Source organism: Grampus griseus (assembly GCF_964374135.1).
Source record: "Grampus griseus genome assembly, chromosome: 14".
Classification (NCBI taxonomy): Eukaryota; Metazoa; Chordata; class Mammalia; order Artiodactyla; family Delphinidae; genus Grampus; species Grampus griseus.
Genome location: NC_139008.1, coordinates 29,544,503 through 29,559,914, shown reverse-complemented (window position 1 = coordinate 29,559,914; position 15,412 = coordinate 29,544,503). Strand labels below are relative to the sequence as shown.

General features: G+C 42.3%; 1 protein-coding gene across 2 annotated transcripts in view; it reads right to left on the bottom strand.

The window, feature by feature from the left end:
* Positions 1-2,033: 2,033 nt before the first annotated feature.
* The window catches only part of ZC3H7A (zinc finger CCCH-type containing 7A), a 34,668-nt gene continuing 21,289 nt past the window's right edge, over positions 2,034-15,412 (bottom strand). For both annotated transcript variants that reach the window (XM_082671495.1, XM_082671496.1), the window contains 11 exons: positions 14,694-14,855; positions 13,181-13,377; positions 12,798-12,898; positions 12,187-12,368; positions 11,699-11,775; positions 10,447-10,580; positions 9,930-10,035; positions 7,264-7,372; positions 5,480-5,613; positions 3,725-3,888; positions 2,034-2,919 (listed from right to left, as the gene is read on the bottom strand). In XM_082671495.1, coding sequence (XP_082527621.1) covers positions 2,730-2,919; positions 3,725-3,888; positions 5,480-5,613; positions 7,264-7,372; positions 9,930-10,035; positions 10,447-10,580; positions 11,699-11,775; positions 12,187-12,368; positions 12,798-12,898; positions 13,181-13,377; positions 14,694-14,855 — 1,556 coding nt within the window. In that variant the 3' untranslated portion in view covers positions 2,034-2,729. The remainder of the gene's footprint in view (positions 2,920-3,724; positions 3,889-5,479; positions 5,614-7,263; positions 7,373-9,929; positions 10,036-10,446; positions 10,581-11,698; positions 11,776-12,186; positions 12,369-12,797; positions 12,899-13,180; positions 13,378-14,693; positions 14,856-15,412) is intronic.

Sequence of the window (15,412 nt, the reverse complement as noted above, 5' to 3'; positions counted from 1 at the left end):
CTTGTTTTTTTTTTTTAGTTTTATTTTTTGGTTGCGTTGGGTCTTTGTTGCTGCGTATGGGCTTTCTCTAGTTGTGGCGAGCGGGGGCTACTCTTCGTTGTGGTGCGCGGGCTTCTTATTGCAGTGGCTTCTCTTGTGGAGCAGTGCTCTAGGCGCACGGGCTTCAGTAGTTGTGGCACGTGGGCTCATTAGTTGTGCCTCAATGCAGTTGAGCAGTTGCCCACAGCTTGAAAAGCAAGGGGAGTGGGTAGACTAGGGTGTGGGTTTGGTTTGGTTTGGTTTCAGGTAATGAAATACTCTAAAATTCATAGTGGTGATTATAGCACATTTGGAATCTACTAAAACCATGGATTTGTACTTCAAAATGGTAAAACTTTTGTTATAAAAATTGTATCTCAATTTGTTAAATGTTGAAAAAAGTCCACCCTGGAGGAGATAAGGAGATAAACATGTCCAAGTAGACATGCCAGTTATTAGTTTCGTCTGCTGTTAATATTTGGGTTTTGCTCTTTCATACTTTTTTTTCTTGCCCTTTCCCCCCCACACACCTCATTCTCCTCTTCGCTTCGCTTCTAGGGTGGAGGTGTGACTTCACCGTGGAATAATTAGCATTGACTTCCTGATGCTGAGACTAAGGCTGTGGCCAGGGGGGTTCTTAGCCGAAATGAGGCAAAAAACTGGATGATTTAGGCAGAAATGGAATTTACTGAAAGGATAGTTCAGAGCACAGAGAACTACAAGAAAGCCCAGGCACAGAGAATTTGAGGTGGGGATGTGGGTGTGGAAAACAAACAATTCTCGTCTTGACCGGTCAAACTTTAAGTTTCTAGCCTAGATTCCAAAGGTTAAGACAACCAACTTGTTAAACTGCAAGCTAAAACAGAGCACCAGAGACAGCTTTTTAACATCTATGCTCCCTGGAAAAAAAGGATAAAAGGAGTTTGGAAGGATGGAGAAGAAAAACATCATAAAGGCCATCAGACTAGGGAGACCCAGCAGAATGATAACACTGCTAGTCTGCTCTATAGAAACAGATTACTTATTTGGCAAATAAGATACACTGCTAATGCACCTGCCAAATAAAACTGGTCCCAACTGCCTTCCATTCATGGAGGGAAACCAGTCTCCTGCGGTCTTCAAGGAGTCCCCTGGGCTTGCCTTTCACTCTGCAGCCTCTGGTTCTGCTGAAGGCACTGCTTCTCTCTCATCTCTCTACTTGCAGCCATGCTCCCCCCACCCAGGCTGGACTTGCACTGAACAAAGACCCTTTTCTGTTTGCCCCAAACCCCACTGACTCAAGGTTGTCATGAAGAAGTGACTTTCGAGTCCATCAGCCCTTCCTTCTGACTCCCACCCCCAACAGGGACTCTGCACTGGCAGTGTCCTCATGAGGTGGCGGCCCCCAAACCCTGACAGTGACTCTTCTCCCTAGCTCGCCAGGTCAGGAGTAGATCTGGGTCTCAGGACAGCTCAGCCCTTTCCTTGTCTCTGCCAGCCCGTCCTGACCACACCTTCAGTGGTCTTTCAACAACCAAAATGGCCCTATAGAAGGCGCTGTGCTAAACAGTCGTGTCTGTGGAATCCCACAGCCCACGTCTTAGCTGACCGTGTGTCCCCTTGCTGGGCATTCATCTGAATGAGACACAGAAGAGCCCCCAGAGGGGTTAGCATGTCAGTCAATAAGAGAAGCCTCTTAGCAACCTGAATCGGAGGAGAGCGGGACAGAGTGAAAGTTGCTGCCATGTCTCTCTAATTTGCCTTCTGTCATTAATTGCTTAAATGAAAGTGTTTTTTAAAAAAATCTAGGGAATTCCCTGGCAGTCCAGTGCGTAGGAGTCCACGCTTTCACTGCTGAGGGCCCAGGTTCGATCCCTGGTCGTCGGGGAACTGGCATCCCGCAAGCCGAGCGGTGCGGCCAAAAAAAACAAACAAAAAACTAACCTTGTGTTTTTAGTACCCAGTTTTAACAATTCTTTAAGGAACTGGCAAGGACCACACCAAAAAAATGAAAGACATCTATATATAAAATCTTTATTACGGGCAGTATTGGTCCATACACTACACAATACCAACAGTACAAGTTTAATCTTTCAAAATCATCATTTAAACAGCAAAAGACCAAGAAATAAAATTTGAGTCAACGGATTATTTTTCAAAATATTCTCAATGCACATTATCCTCAATTCCCTTATTATAGTGAAACATACAAATACAGAAAAATACCCCATTTAACATATACTAGTGTTAAATGGTTATTTGGCTTAAAATCTGAGTTAAGAAAATCCTTTTTAGCAACCTACATACAGATAAGTAGCAAACTTTATTATATTAGACAAATTTATTCCTCTTAAAACATGTGAAGAACTTCATCCATCATGTGTTCTGATCCTAGTACAGTGTTTCTCTCTCACCATCGTGATTCTTATCTGAAGGACCAACTCAAGAAGTCATCCTCAACATAACCTTATCCTCTTCCCCAACACAAGTCATCCAAAAGTCTGTTCAACAGATGGCAACCAGTAGCGGTCACTTTGCCATTTGATGCTGTGAGAGCCTGGCCAGACCTGTCAAACAGCCCGTTTTCCTACCTACTGTGGGTTGCTGCTCAGGAGGGACGAGAGACGCCAATACAAGCAGAAAATCTGCAGCTCCTCTGCTACGTGCCTTACAACACTTTCAATTTTTCTGGTCAATGCTCTGATTAGGTAACGTACATAAAAGCCAGCATATTAGTTTAAATCTTTAAACAAAAAACTATATTTTCCAAAGTCATTATCATTGGGGGCAATTAAGTGATCTTTTCGTGCTTTGTTGAGCTTCATCTTTAGGGCATCTCTTCTCTCTTCCCATTCATGAAGTTCAGCATTGCCATGTGCAAATTTACAGCTGCTTCCTTCCGTGCAGGTACCATTCATATACCTGTTAGGACAAGTCAGCTTGGTAAGCGTCCACCAGCTTGGAAGCGTCCACCAGTTGTTTATAAAAATCTTTAAAATGTGCTCTTCACTACCTTTATGGTTTGCATTAAACTTTTAGCTCGAAATCTTAATCCTAGAAAAATGAATATTTTATTGCCTTGACATCTACAATAATTAGTACTTTAAACTATTTAAATGCACTATTTAATGAAAAATACAGATTGCTGGGGAAAAAAAGACTATGCTCCTTCTTGATGCAGTGGAAAGAAATCAGAAGGGGCAGGAAGTAAAAAATATCTTCAATAATTCTCTGTATCACATGGCTCTAAGTCTGGAAGTCAAATAGAAACAGCAACAACAAAATGAGGAGCAATTCAAAATGATCTAGCTTTTCACTGAAAAATTTTCTAAGTAAACTTAAAATACTAATGTTTTCCTTTGACCTGAGAAAGTTCCAGATTTATACTTGGAATATAATTCAAAGGCAGTTTCAAAACTGATGAACATCTACTACGAGAAAGATTATTGTGAAGGGTCAGAGAATCTCCACTGCCATCTCAGAGATCGTTTGGGCAAGCCTGAATGAACTTATTTCCCTATTTGGTTATCTTTAAGACTTTCACACCAGTACCGGCAGACTAGTGAATCTTTTCATGTAACGCAGAAGAGTGAAGAAATGTTCAAGGAGCAACTAAACTTTAAGTTCAAATCCTAGCATCCAGGATTAGAAGATTTTATCACCCAGATACTCTGTCTACTCACAAGGTCAGCAGTTTTCATGTGGGAAACTGAAGAGACCCACGTACCTATCGCAAATACTAAAATATCCTGTTGGAAAGCGGTGCTGCCAGCAGTACTGGTCATCTTCAGTGTGGAAAACCTTCTCCTTGTGCTTCTCTGAGGAGATGTGGCCCTGCCACTGCTTCTCACTGTTACAGTTCTTCCCACACATCCAGCAGTGGAAGTCCACCTAGAGTGCACGGAAGACACGCATCCCATCAGTGGCTGCTGTCTGTGTGGCCCCTGACGGGTCACATGTGTTCAGGCACCAGAACAACTAGAAACGACTCCACCTAAGACCCAGACTCTACTCTTGGGGAGCCCGTCCAGTGGGGGAAGCTGGGTGAGAACATAAAACTCAAAGTCAAAAGCAGGACCAAGGAGAGGGTGGCCAGCACACAGGAAACAGAGAGCAGGGGCGATGGACTGGGCCAGGGGTCCAGGCAGTCTCTGGCAAGGAGCTGGTGTGCAAACAAGGGAGTCTGTGGGCAGGACAAGGGGCCAGGTTCAAAAAAATTCCGGGGAGGATTAATACCACGAGGGAAAGCAGAGAGGATGTGAAAACCCGGGACTCGCCCACTGCAGAAGGATGAGCAACTCGATCCTTGCACATGAACTGAGCCCCTACTATGGGCCAGGACTTGTGCCAGGGGCCAGGGAAGTACACGTGCTGGGAAGACACCACCCTGGGGGCAGAGACTCACACATTAGGAACCCTGTGCTCCCACATATGCAAGCATGCAGTAGTATTTGAGTAGTACTGACTATTTCCCAAATGCCCTGTAACACTGGGTAAGGACAGGTTCGCAGAGACAGGTCAACCTCATGACCCAGCAAGTTGGGGTGACCCTGGCTCTGGAAACCCTGGTAGTACTTAAGAAAAGGTGGTGAGGGGATCAGTGCTGAGCCTTGGCAGAGAAAGCAGAGTTCACAGGGCGTATCATGCACAAAGACGTGTCCATGACCCGCATCTGAATGACTCAATATGGAGAGGGGACAAAAAACAAAACAAGAAACAAGGAGCAGAGTAACGCATACGCCTGTTAGTTTAAAAACAACATGGCAGGCAGAGCAATAGGTTAGGAATAAACAGTCCAAGATATGTAAACATGGCCTGGAAAAATATACACTGGATCTGGTCCCTCTGGGAAAGGGGGACAACCGGGGTTCCAACTTTATCTGTGACATTTTATTTACTTTACAGAAGCAAACACAACAAACTAACATCGGTTCACCTGGGATGGTGGGTTCAAGACAGTCATTATACTACCCCCTTCACTGTTTTGAAACATTTAAAAGACAGACAAAACAGTAAAAGACCACAGGTGACTAAATGTCTCTGTAGAACCCAGAGGCAGAGGCCAGACTGCAGGACGGTGATAAGAGAACAAGAGGACTTGGGGGAGGGGGGATCCCACATTTCCTGAGCACTTTCCGTGGCCCAGCACTGGGATAAACCCGCAGGCTCATCACACTTCGTGGCTCCATCACAAGCAGCCCCCTCAGAGACGTTCAGTAACCTGCCCAGTGTCACAGGCTAGTAAGGAGAGGGAAGCAGGACTCAGACTCACAATTTCCTGGCTCCAGAGTTGGAAAGAAGATCCAGGAAAGCCATTTTTAGGATGAAGAGACTTAAAGTAGCAGTGGAGAGCCAGCACGGAGAGAAGATGGAGATAAGGGGGAGGGCAGAGCGGGGGCGAGGGAGCCAGATTTTGGAGAAGGTGGGAAAGAAAAGAAAGGCCTGGAAGCAAAGGTGAGGGGCACCAACCTGGGGTACTTACAGTGACTTCCGCGTAATCGGTCGGCATGTGTATTTGTTTTCCATTTTCTTTGTTTGACTGACTGGCTACATCATCGCTTTTCTCATTTTTTTGGCTCTTTAGCCAGAGTTCATAAAACTGCTCCATATCTTGTACTAAAGAAAAATGAACTCCTTTCAGCAGCAAATATTTAAATACGCCATTTAAATATACACAAGAACACGCGCTCTTTCTGTATCAGTCGGTGCAATTTTCAAAAGAAACCTGAGAGGGCTCAACGGAAACTGATCGTGTTTAGACACGGAGAGACAGTCCATTTCCAGACTCTCAGGGGTAAGAAGCAAGTTCAGGACTGTCAGACCACAAAAGTTAGTTTTCTTTTTTTTTTTAATAGTTAGTTTTCAAGATTAACTCCCCCCTGCATTTGCAAGACACTATGGGGGTGTTTAAAATTCAGAAACCATTTCAAGGGCATTGCTGAAAAGGAAGGCCTCAGCACGGCTTCACGATGCCCCACGTTAAACACTTGCTACCGCTGCTGTAACCACACTGGCTACTTACACAGCTCCTCACTGTCTACTGAGAAACCTACTGTAAGGACCGAGATTCTGACCCTGATGGGAGCCTGTCAGTTGAGCCACAGTCCCAGAAGACCGACATGCTGGGGTGCAACTTACAACAACACAGCCATGACCAGGTGCTGGGCAGTGGCTGCAAGCTACTGGAACAAGTGTAGCTGGCATTACCGTCAAGCGATAAAACCACGGTTTCTCAACCTCAGCACTGCCAACGTTCTGAGCCAGAAAACTCTTCGCTGTCGGTGGCAACCTTGTGCGTGTAGGATGTTTAACAACACCCCTAGCCTCTACCCACTAGCTGCCAGTAGCACAGCCCTACAAGTCATGACAATGTCCAGACGTTGCCAAGTGTCCCCAAGGGGAGAGAGGTGAGTGTGTGGCAAAATTCATCCCCAGTCGAGAGCCACTGAGTTTAAAAAAAAATTTGGTAATGAGGATCTGGTCAAAACTCGGCTTTACTGCCTGCCTAAGTGTTTCTAAGATTAGAGGTAAACTAGGAAATTCTTCTTCCTTCAGACCAGTGGTAGCAGGAATCACTGCAAGAGCCCTGATTTGCAAGGACACCTTCAGTAAGGCCCAACTCTATGTCCCCACTCCAAGCAAGAAGGAGTCCTGTCCACACAAGTCACTGCATTTTTACATGGTTGAAATACGGTAGGTGACATGCTTAAATCAGATGGCTTCTCGTAATCCAGAGATCACAGATCTTAAGCAGTCGGTAAATTTCCATCAGTTTACTTAAGACTGAAGAAAAATAATCCTGGTAGCAAAACCTTTCCTGGTTGGAAGTGAAAGTTTGTCTGAGGCTCCTCTCAAAGGCTCTCACAATAAACCTGACGTTTGACCAAGACAAACATTCTCTCCTCGGGCCTTCGAATCTGGGCCTGTTCTACCAGGAAGGGCTCCTTGAAGAGACCTCCAGTTATAACCTGATTAATTCAGGGGTGACTGTTCACAAAAGGAGCTCACGGAAGGACGGAACGTCCCCAGACCATGAATCACGCCTATGACATCAGAGGATGCTGACCTATGTATTTGTATCTGAATCTGACCTAAGCAAACATGATCGGAGGTCAGACTCTGCTTCACTGATAAAATGGTATAATGGTTTAGAACGCAGACTGCTTTCTGTGTGCACAGTAAGTTGGCCTATTTACAGAGAGGAAAGAGACTTTCAGGCAAGCTAGATTTCATGGGTGTCAAGGCCACGGTTAATCATCAACTTACTCCCGTTCTCTTTCATGTAGGTCCACACTTCTCGTTCCTCAGGACTGTGAGCAAAGGAACAGTTTCCAACATACTGACATTTTTTCCCAGAAGCAATATGATTGCACAGCTGTATTAGAAAAATAAGAACATGCTTTAAGACAGAGTACCCTTAGTAAAACTGCCTAATTTTTACATTTAAGCAAAATAAATATTATTATCCATGCTGATGCCGAGAACATAATTTTAAAAGATTAATTTGCTTCTATTCAAATTGACTATAAGCCCCCAATACATGAGATGATATTAAGCTTTCTGTCTCAAAACTTTTCAAAAGAAAATTTCCAAAAGAAAGTTAAGTATGAAACTGGAATATGGAGCATTTTCTTACAAGGAAGTGTCAACAAACTCATTGATTCAGAGTATCTGCTTTTAACACAGCAGAACATTTTATCTCTGCAATGCAAGTCTCTGGCCCCCTCAGTCTGAAGGATCCTACTCTCCCCTACCTGACACCCAGGATGCCTCCCTGTCAGCGCTTGGGAAGCGATAAAGAAACTGCAGACTCCTCCAAAGGTACTAAACAGTGTCAGAAAAAATCTCTCGGACATTTACTTATCACCAATACTGGCAGCTAATCTTGGCCATCATTCACTAGCTATGCGTTGTTCAAAGACAATTATTCCACTAACCAGGCCATCCAGTTATACAGCGTTCAAATAATACCTCTTCTGGTTATTTGCATTTTTATTTTACAGAGTAAATACAGTGTACTGGTAGGAAAATAAAGTGAGAGCAATCAGCAGAACAGACTCCCCTAAGACCCATGACTATTAAGAACTAGGAAAACCGCTGTCACCAAGAGCTCAGTCTTAGGTATCATCAATGTACTTGTCTTTATAGAGCATAAACCCTAGTATAATTAATTGTTAGCCTATTTTAATTTATCCGTGTTTCAACAGGAGTTGGCCCTATATATTAGTTTACGTAATAGTAGATGCTTAGCATTGACTTTCACTAAAAATCAAGAAGTAGTCAACACTTAACACTGCTCCTTTCCTCCCTCGGACCAACATCAGGGACCCCCACCCCTGCAACCCTTACAATTTTCTGCATGAAGTCAATAGTCAACAAAACATTCTTGTGATAGACTGTATTATATTCTTTTCCCAGTCAATCCCCACTAAGTACTTAGGTATTACTAGGTAGACATTTACCATCGTCTTTCAAAACTCAACGATAAGGAGCAGGGAGAAGAGAAAATAAAGGAGAAGGCCGCTCTGTGCTGGGTTTTTACACAACACCATCTCCTGTATCTCCCCTAGGATGCAATTTTTCTCATTTACAGATGAGCAAACTGAGGCTGAGTAACTTGCCCTTCGGGCAGACTCTGAAGCACATGCTCTCTCCACCTCACCACACTGTCTACGCACATACAAACAGAGTACTATTTCTTCTTTTAGAAAAAAGATCCCTTAGCAATACCTAGTATGGTAGGAAAAAGAGGAAATAAGCTCCTGTAACATTGCAAGGTAGAACACCACGTCCAAGATGAGAGAATAATCAGTGGTCCTAGGCAGCTGCCTCATGAGCTAGAATTGTTCCCAGTCGTCTTAGCAAAGTTTTGAGGAATACGCCCATAATCTCCACTATCTTTTGAAGCACAAGATATCAATGGTTCCAATAAACCTTCCTCCCCTCCTACATAACCCACGGATTAAATCACCCAAATCTGGGGCTGAAACCACTGTGGATAAACACAAACACACCACCTCCTTCAAAGACCGTCCTTATAACTTGTATAAGTTTTACAAAAAGCAAGGTACCCTGGGTGATGGGAAATTAACCCTCCTCTTCCTCAACTCTCTGGCAATTGGGAGAGGGAGCCTCATTACATGGGGATTCTGCAATCCACCTGCACTGCTTCTCTGGGCAAAAGGCTCTCTCCATACTTCCTCCTCTGCGGCAGAAAATTTCCGCCCTGTCAGCTCCAAGTGTCCCTTGCACAGTGAAATCCCTCCAGACCCTCTCTCTTGTGAAGAGGCAAGTTGGGCCAGCTCCAGGGCTTTGCCCAGACAATCATCTTTAAGACCGCGTAAGGCACCAGGGGGACCAAGTTGAAATGTGCTACCTAGTGAGTGAAATGCTACCCACACATTAACACCACACATTGGTGTTTTCATTCTAAGGGCTTTTGAGGAACATATTGCTCTAACATGGAGCATTTTTCCTTTGGGTTACTTCAAGAAAATCCTATAATGTTGGGCATCCTTTAGCGAGCATCCATTGCTTCAGTGAAAGAAACAGGCGTGATAAAAATAACTCATCAACAGCATCCATAATAATACGGAAGGCCCTGGGTTTGACGGCAAAGTTGAGGAATCAAATTTAAATGAAATTCTCTCCCGTTTGCTCCCAAAGTAATTCATCTGGAAAATAAGCTGAGCCTTTTCTCTAGTTCATTGTCTACTTACTTTTCCTCAGTAACTCATACGATTCCAATCAATCTAAAGACTGTCCCAGAACCACATATTCAAAAGGGGAAGGAAAACGAAAGGACCACTTCGATTTCATTAACATGATGAGCATTATTTAAAGGGTACCAGTTTCCATCTGAATTACTACTACTTTCTAATGATTTGAAATGCCTAATAAAAAAAAAAGTGGCTTAAAAATTACGTATGTACATCAAACTGTAAAGGCATTTGTTTCTTTGTGGGGAGAGGACGGATGTTCATCCACTTCTTACGTTCAATAGACATCACTCTCATCGCACGACGATCTTTGGTCCACCTAAGAAAAATGGAGTTCAGAAAAAACAAAAACACACTGGCAAAGGCATAATATAAAGGGGCAGGTACAAAGTTTGTACCTAAAGGACCAGAGATTTTTTTCCTCAACCCTTCTAAAAGAAATGCCTTATGATTCTGTCATTTCATTTCCTGTCGATAATTATAAACAAACATTCCCTACGAATCCTAAACACGGAAATGATGAAATACAGGCAAAACACTTGAACTGTGTGCAGAATTCTTAGCTACTAAATTCTAAAAATCTCTTCCCTTTTGCTTTGCAATTATTCCTAAATTGTCTACTTTCCTTTGCTCTCTTCAAAGTCTTAATCTTTTTTCTTATATGCATGATTTTACACCCATGAAACAGATCATGATGATCAGGCACTATTTCCACACACACACTACTTACGAATGCCTTGCTTTTGCACTACAATATTTTCTGTTTTTGTCTGGTTCAATGACTTGACCATTTCTCAGACACTGAGCACATACAAATTTTATCTTCATGTTAAGGGATCCAGGCATTATTTGATTGCCAAGTACCTTAAATAATTAAAAGATTAGTTTTAATTTAACAGAAAACCAGTTTTCTGAGAACACAATCACCATGCATTTTTTTCCATAAAAGCATACAATTTCCGTTTTTGTCTGGTTTGATGATTTGACCACTATATATATATGATCTGATACCTAAAATCTCCAGTTCTCCACCCAAATGCAAGAGAATATGATAAAAGCAGATTACAGATGCCAAACCTCAATTTATGAAAGTCAGCTTTGGAGTTAATGACTAGGATTTTTGGCAGGGAGGGGAAGGAGGGTAGTTGGGTAAAGCAGTTTGGCTGGGCGGTAAGCAAAACTACAAACACAATCCACCTTCCTTATTCCAAGGATCCCCATAGCGCGAGACCCCAACTGTTTTGCCAATTAAGCTGAATAAGAAAACTGTATCCTACAGTCTTTTTTTGGCCATGGCGCTCGGCTTGCAGGATCTTAGTTCCCCAACCAGGGATCGAAACCGTGCCCCCTGCAGTGGAAGCACAGAGTCCTAACCGCTGGACCTCCGGGGAATTCCCTATCCTACATGCTTGGTGGGTATTATGGGATGCCTTTTTTTCTTTTATATGATCAACTAAAATTCAGAATTTCTTTTTCACATTAAGAATTACTCAACTGGGGCTTCCCTGATGGCACAGTGGTTAAGAATCCGACTGCCAATGCAGGGGACACAGGTTCGAGCCCTGGTCCGGGAAGATCCCACATGCCACAGAGCAACTAAGCCCGTGCGCCACAACTACTGAGCCTGTGCTCTAGAGCCCGCGAATCACAACTACTGAGCCCACATGCCACAACTACTGAGCCTGTGCGCCTACAGCCCGTGCTCTGCAACAAGAGAAGCCACTGCGATGAGAAGCCCGTGTACTGCAACGAAGAGTAGCCCCCCGCTTGCTGCAACTTGAGAAAACCCGCGCGCAGCAACGAAGACCCAATGCAGCCAAAAATAAATTAATTAATTAATTTTTAAAAAATTAATCAACTCAATAAACTTTAAGAAAGTAACTGGACTGTATGTAAGTTTTAACTGCATCTGCCGACAACTAACATCAATTAGGCCGTTCCAGAAAGGATCCCAAATGCAGAAAGTACACAGGAAAAAATACCTGAGCTCCGGGTACGTTTGCTTCCAAATTTTGCCAATATCGTTTAGATTCCTGGGCAATAGCATCATGTGAGATACCTGGGAAACACAGAAGCCTTTTTTTAGGTCCTCTACACAATAACAGGCCACCAATCTAGGCACAGTCAGACTCAATTCTTTAATTAACCCCACTTGGCATAATCTGTTGCCAAGAATGAACATCACATTATTCCTTCAAAATGGAATATTTACAAATATAGCTCTTGGTGTCTTCCGAGGAATATTTCTTCCTCACAATTCCATACTTCATACATGAACTTGTATCAGCAATTACTTATACAAGACCACACTCAAAATAGGCCACTCTAAAGATGAAGTGACTACATGGTTTAAAGCTCAGGATAAAATCAACAGTGTTGCCACACCAAGTTGTTGGAGAAGGGTCTCCAATACCACTTCATAAACCCTGACGCTCTTGGGGAGACATTTCTCAATCACACACAAACCTACTTGTTTCATTTTGCAATATCCAGACTTTCAATTCTACAAGACTGTGTGCATAAAAGCACTCGTCTTCCCTTAAACAGCCATATCGAACCTCATGTCGGCATAAATCAAGCTGACATTGACCATGAAAAGAACGTATTTTGGAGTATTTTACTGTTGTCTCTCGCAAAATGTGGACAAGGCACCTAAGAGGAAAAGGGAGTGACACTTTACTATTGTTCTGCCATAGCTTTAAAAGAAATGTACATACACATATAAAATGTAAAGTTCTAGACTGAAAATACATGTTAAATCTTTATCAGAAAAAATAAATCACTGTATGCAATTGTTTTACTGGGGAGGGGAGGGGATAATTATATGTTAAGCTATAAAATACCTAAATCCATGTCATGAGAAGCTATAAATCAGTATTGCTTTTCTATATTAAATTTCAATTAAATAATTCATTTTAAAATTCTCAGCAAAACCTATCAGCCATTTAAAAATAGTCACCATCTTTCAAAACAACAACAAAAGGAGAGGGGGGATGCCTGAGCGGATACTACTCTGGTTTTATTTGGATCTAAAAAGAGACTCTGTGTTGTCACTATAAAAATTAGAAACTACCAACATACTTATTGTCTTCAAACTCATGCTTTGTAACCGGATGAGAACAAGAAGTAGAATTATCTTTGTTTCTTTTACTTATCATTCTAGGCTTATGATCAAAACATTTCTGAAACAGAGAAGAAGAATTATCATGAAAACATAATATGAGATAGAACTTCCGTGCCATGCTTATGATGTACATACCTATACATTACAATGCTTACACCAAATAACACTCAGTAAGTACGAAGTCTTAACAGTATTCTTTTGGATAATAGCAGTAGCTACCATTGCTGAGCAGATGCTTTATCATATGGCAGGACAAGAGCTAAGTACTTGATACTTCTGGACTTGCGGGTAGGAAGCTACCACCAGTTTCACGGCAGAAAGTAAGGTATGGAGAAAGTACCTCACAAAGGAATATAAATTCTCCAAGATGCTCTTGGAGCAGTTTGAACACGCTAAGGTTGATCTTTCCGTTGCCACCAAAGAAAGCCTCCCTGCTGAATGCTCCCTTTCGCTCTAGCGTCCAGACATCTATCTCTTCCTGGCAATAAGCGAATGTGCAGTGGCCCAAATATCTACATTCCTCCTCGGCAGCAACATCTAGAAAGACAGGGAATTAAAAGACATTTAAAACACAGACCGTTGTTTTTTCAAAGCCAATGAATATTAAACACGCTTAGGGAGACTTCCCTGGTGGAGCAGTGGTTAAGAATCCGCCTGCCAGGGCTTCCCTGGTGGCGCGGTGGTTGAGAGTCCGCCTGCCGATGCAGGGGACGCGGGTTCGTGCCCCGGTCCGGGAAGATCCCACATGCCACAGAGTGGCTGGGCCCGTGTGCCATGGCCGTTGAGCCTGCGCGTCCGGAGCCTGTGCTCCCCAATGGGAGAGGCCACAACAGTGAGAGGCCCGTGTACCGCAAAAAAAACACAAAAAACAAAAAGCAAGAATCCGCCTGCCAATGCAGGGGACACAGGTTCGAAACCTGGTCCGGGAAGATCCCACATGCCGCGGAGCAACTAAGCCCGTGTGCCACAACTACTAAGCCTGCGCTCTAGAGCCCACGAGCCACAACTACTGAAGCCCACGTGCCACAACTACTGAAGCCCACGCACCTAGAGCCCGTGTTCTGCAACGAGGAGCTATCGCAATGAGAAGCCCGCGCACCTCAACAAAGAGTAGCCCCCGCTCGCCGCAACTAGAGAAGGCCCGCACGCAGCAACAAAGACCCAACGCAGCCAAAAATAAATAAATAAATAAATAAATTTATGACAACAACAACAAAATATCAGAAAAGTTTTTTTTTTAAAAAAAAAAAAACACGCTTAGGGCATCACTTGAATTTTTATAACAATTCATGGATAGCTTCAAACCATGATACGCATATTACAATGTAGGGATGGTATTAACTCTTAAAAAAGAAACCAAAAAACCAGCACCACAATTCTAAATTATTTTTATTTCAGACGGAAAAAAAGCCTTGATACCCGGATGTACGCCACCTAAGTTTGAAAAGTCATTTAGGTACATTCAAAGCTCGTTCAGGTGAAGTGGTCTGATAAAAATGAAAATACTAAGTTCTCTCAAAAACAACTTAAAAGAGCAACATTTTCAAAGCCTTAGTTCAGTGTTCTGATTCTGTTTAGACCATGTCAGAGAACCCAAAGTTTGAGACAGTTTTCTGTTTAAAACCTGGGGAAATCCCCATTTCCATAAATAACTATAAAACACCCACAAGACAGCAAGTTAAAAACAAAGGTAAAAATGATATAAAAAATACTAATGTCTCAATCCAAGGAACTTTCTGTTAACTCTACCTAAAACACTTCTAGTTACAGTAATACTGGAACCATTATAACAAATGTAGCAAATCATTTCCCGCTTAGGCGATGTACACCAATTAAGTAATTATAGCATATACCTTTACATATGTAATAAGGTCCTTCGTAATTTGTTTTTGTTGGTCTTGGACGTATTTTTTTCCATGATTTATCTTCAACATTCTTTATCCTACCAATTAAAATATCTTTCTTACATTTATGATCTATATTAGCATGGTAAGTGAAATCCATTAACTTAGGGCCTGAAAAAGATGTAAAAAGGATTGCTCATATGCACAAAAAGTATCATTTCATTTTACAGGCACATTTATAAGCAGATGTGAGCAGATGGATTATGATTATTAAATTCCCATTAAAAAATCCCATCTTCATAACCCCCAAATGTAAACAAGCTATGGCAGTAACTTTTGCCTTTCGTGCTGTTTGTCAGACAAAACAAAGATCAGGACAAAACACCAGTCTTCCCAAAACATAACCCTCATTTAACTATTAGCATAGGCGTTTTGACGGCTTTTAAAGGTAAAGAACGCATTTAAATAAGCAACTAAGAAAGAAAATTAACTTGGGTCGAGTTTAGAATAAATTGTGTTCGTATCACTTGACTTAGGGGTAAAGATATGAAATAATCCAACAGAAAGTACTTTAATTTTCACAAACATTATGGTCAGGTAAATATTCTATTCCATATGATTCTATACATAAAATTTTATCAAAGGAGAGCAGCGGCCTATCCTATTAGACTCCAAAGGTCCCTAATCAATAACTGCTGCTTCTTTAGAAAGAACTCAGAGATTGAAGA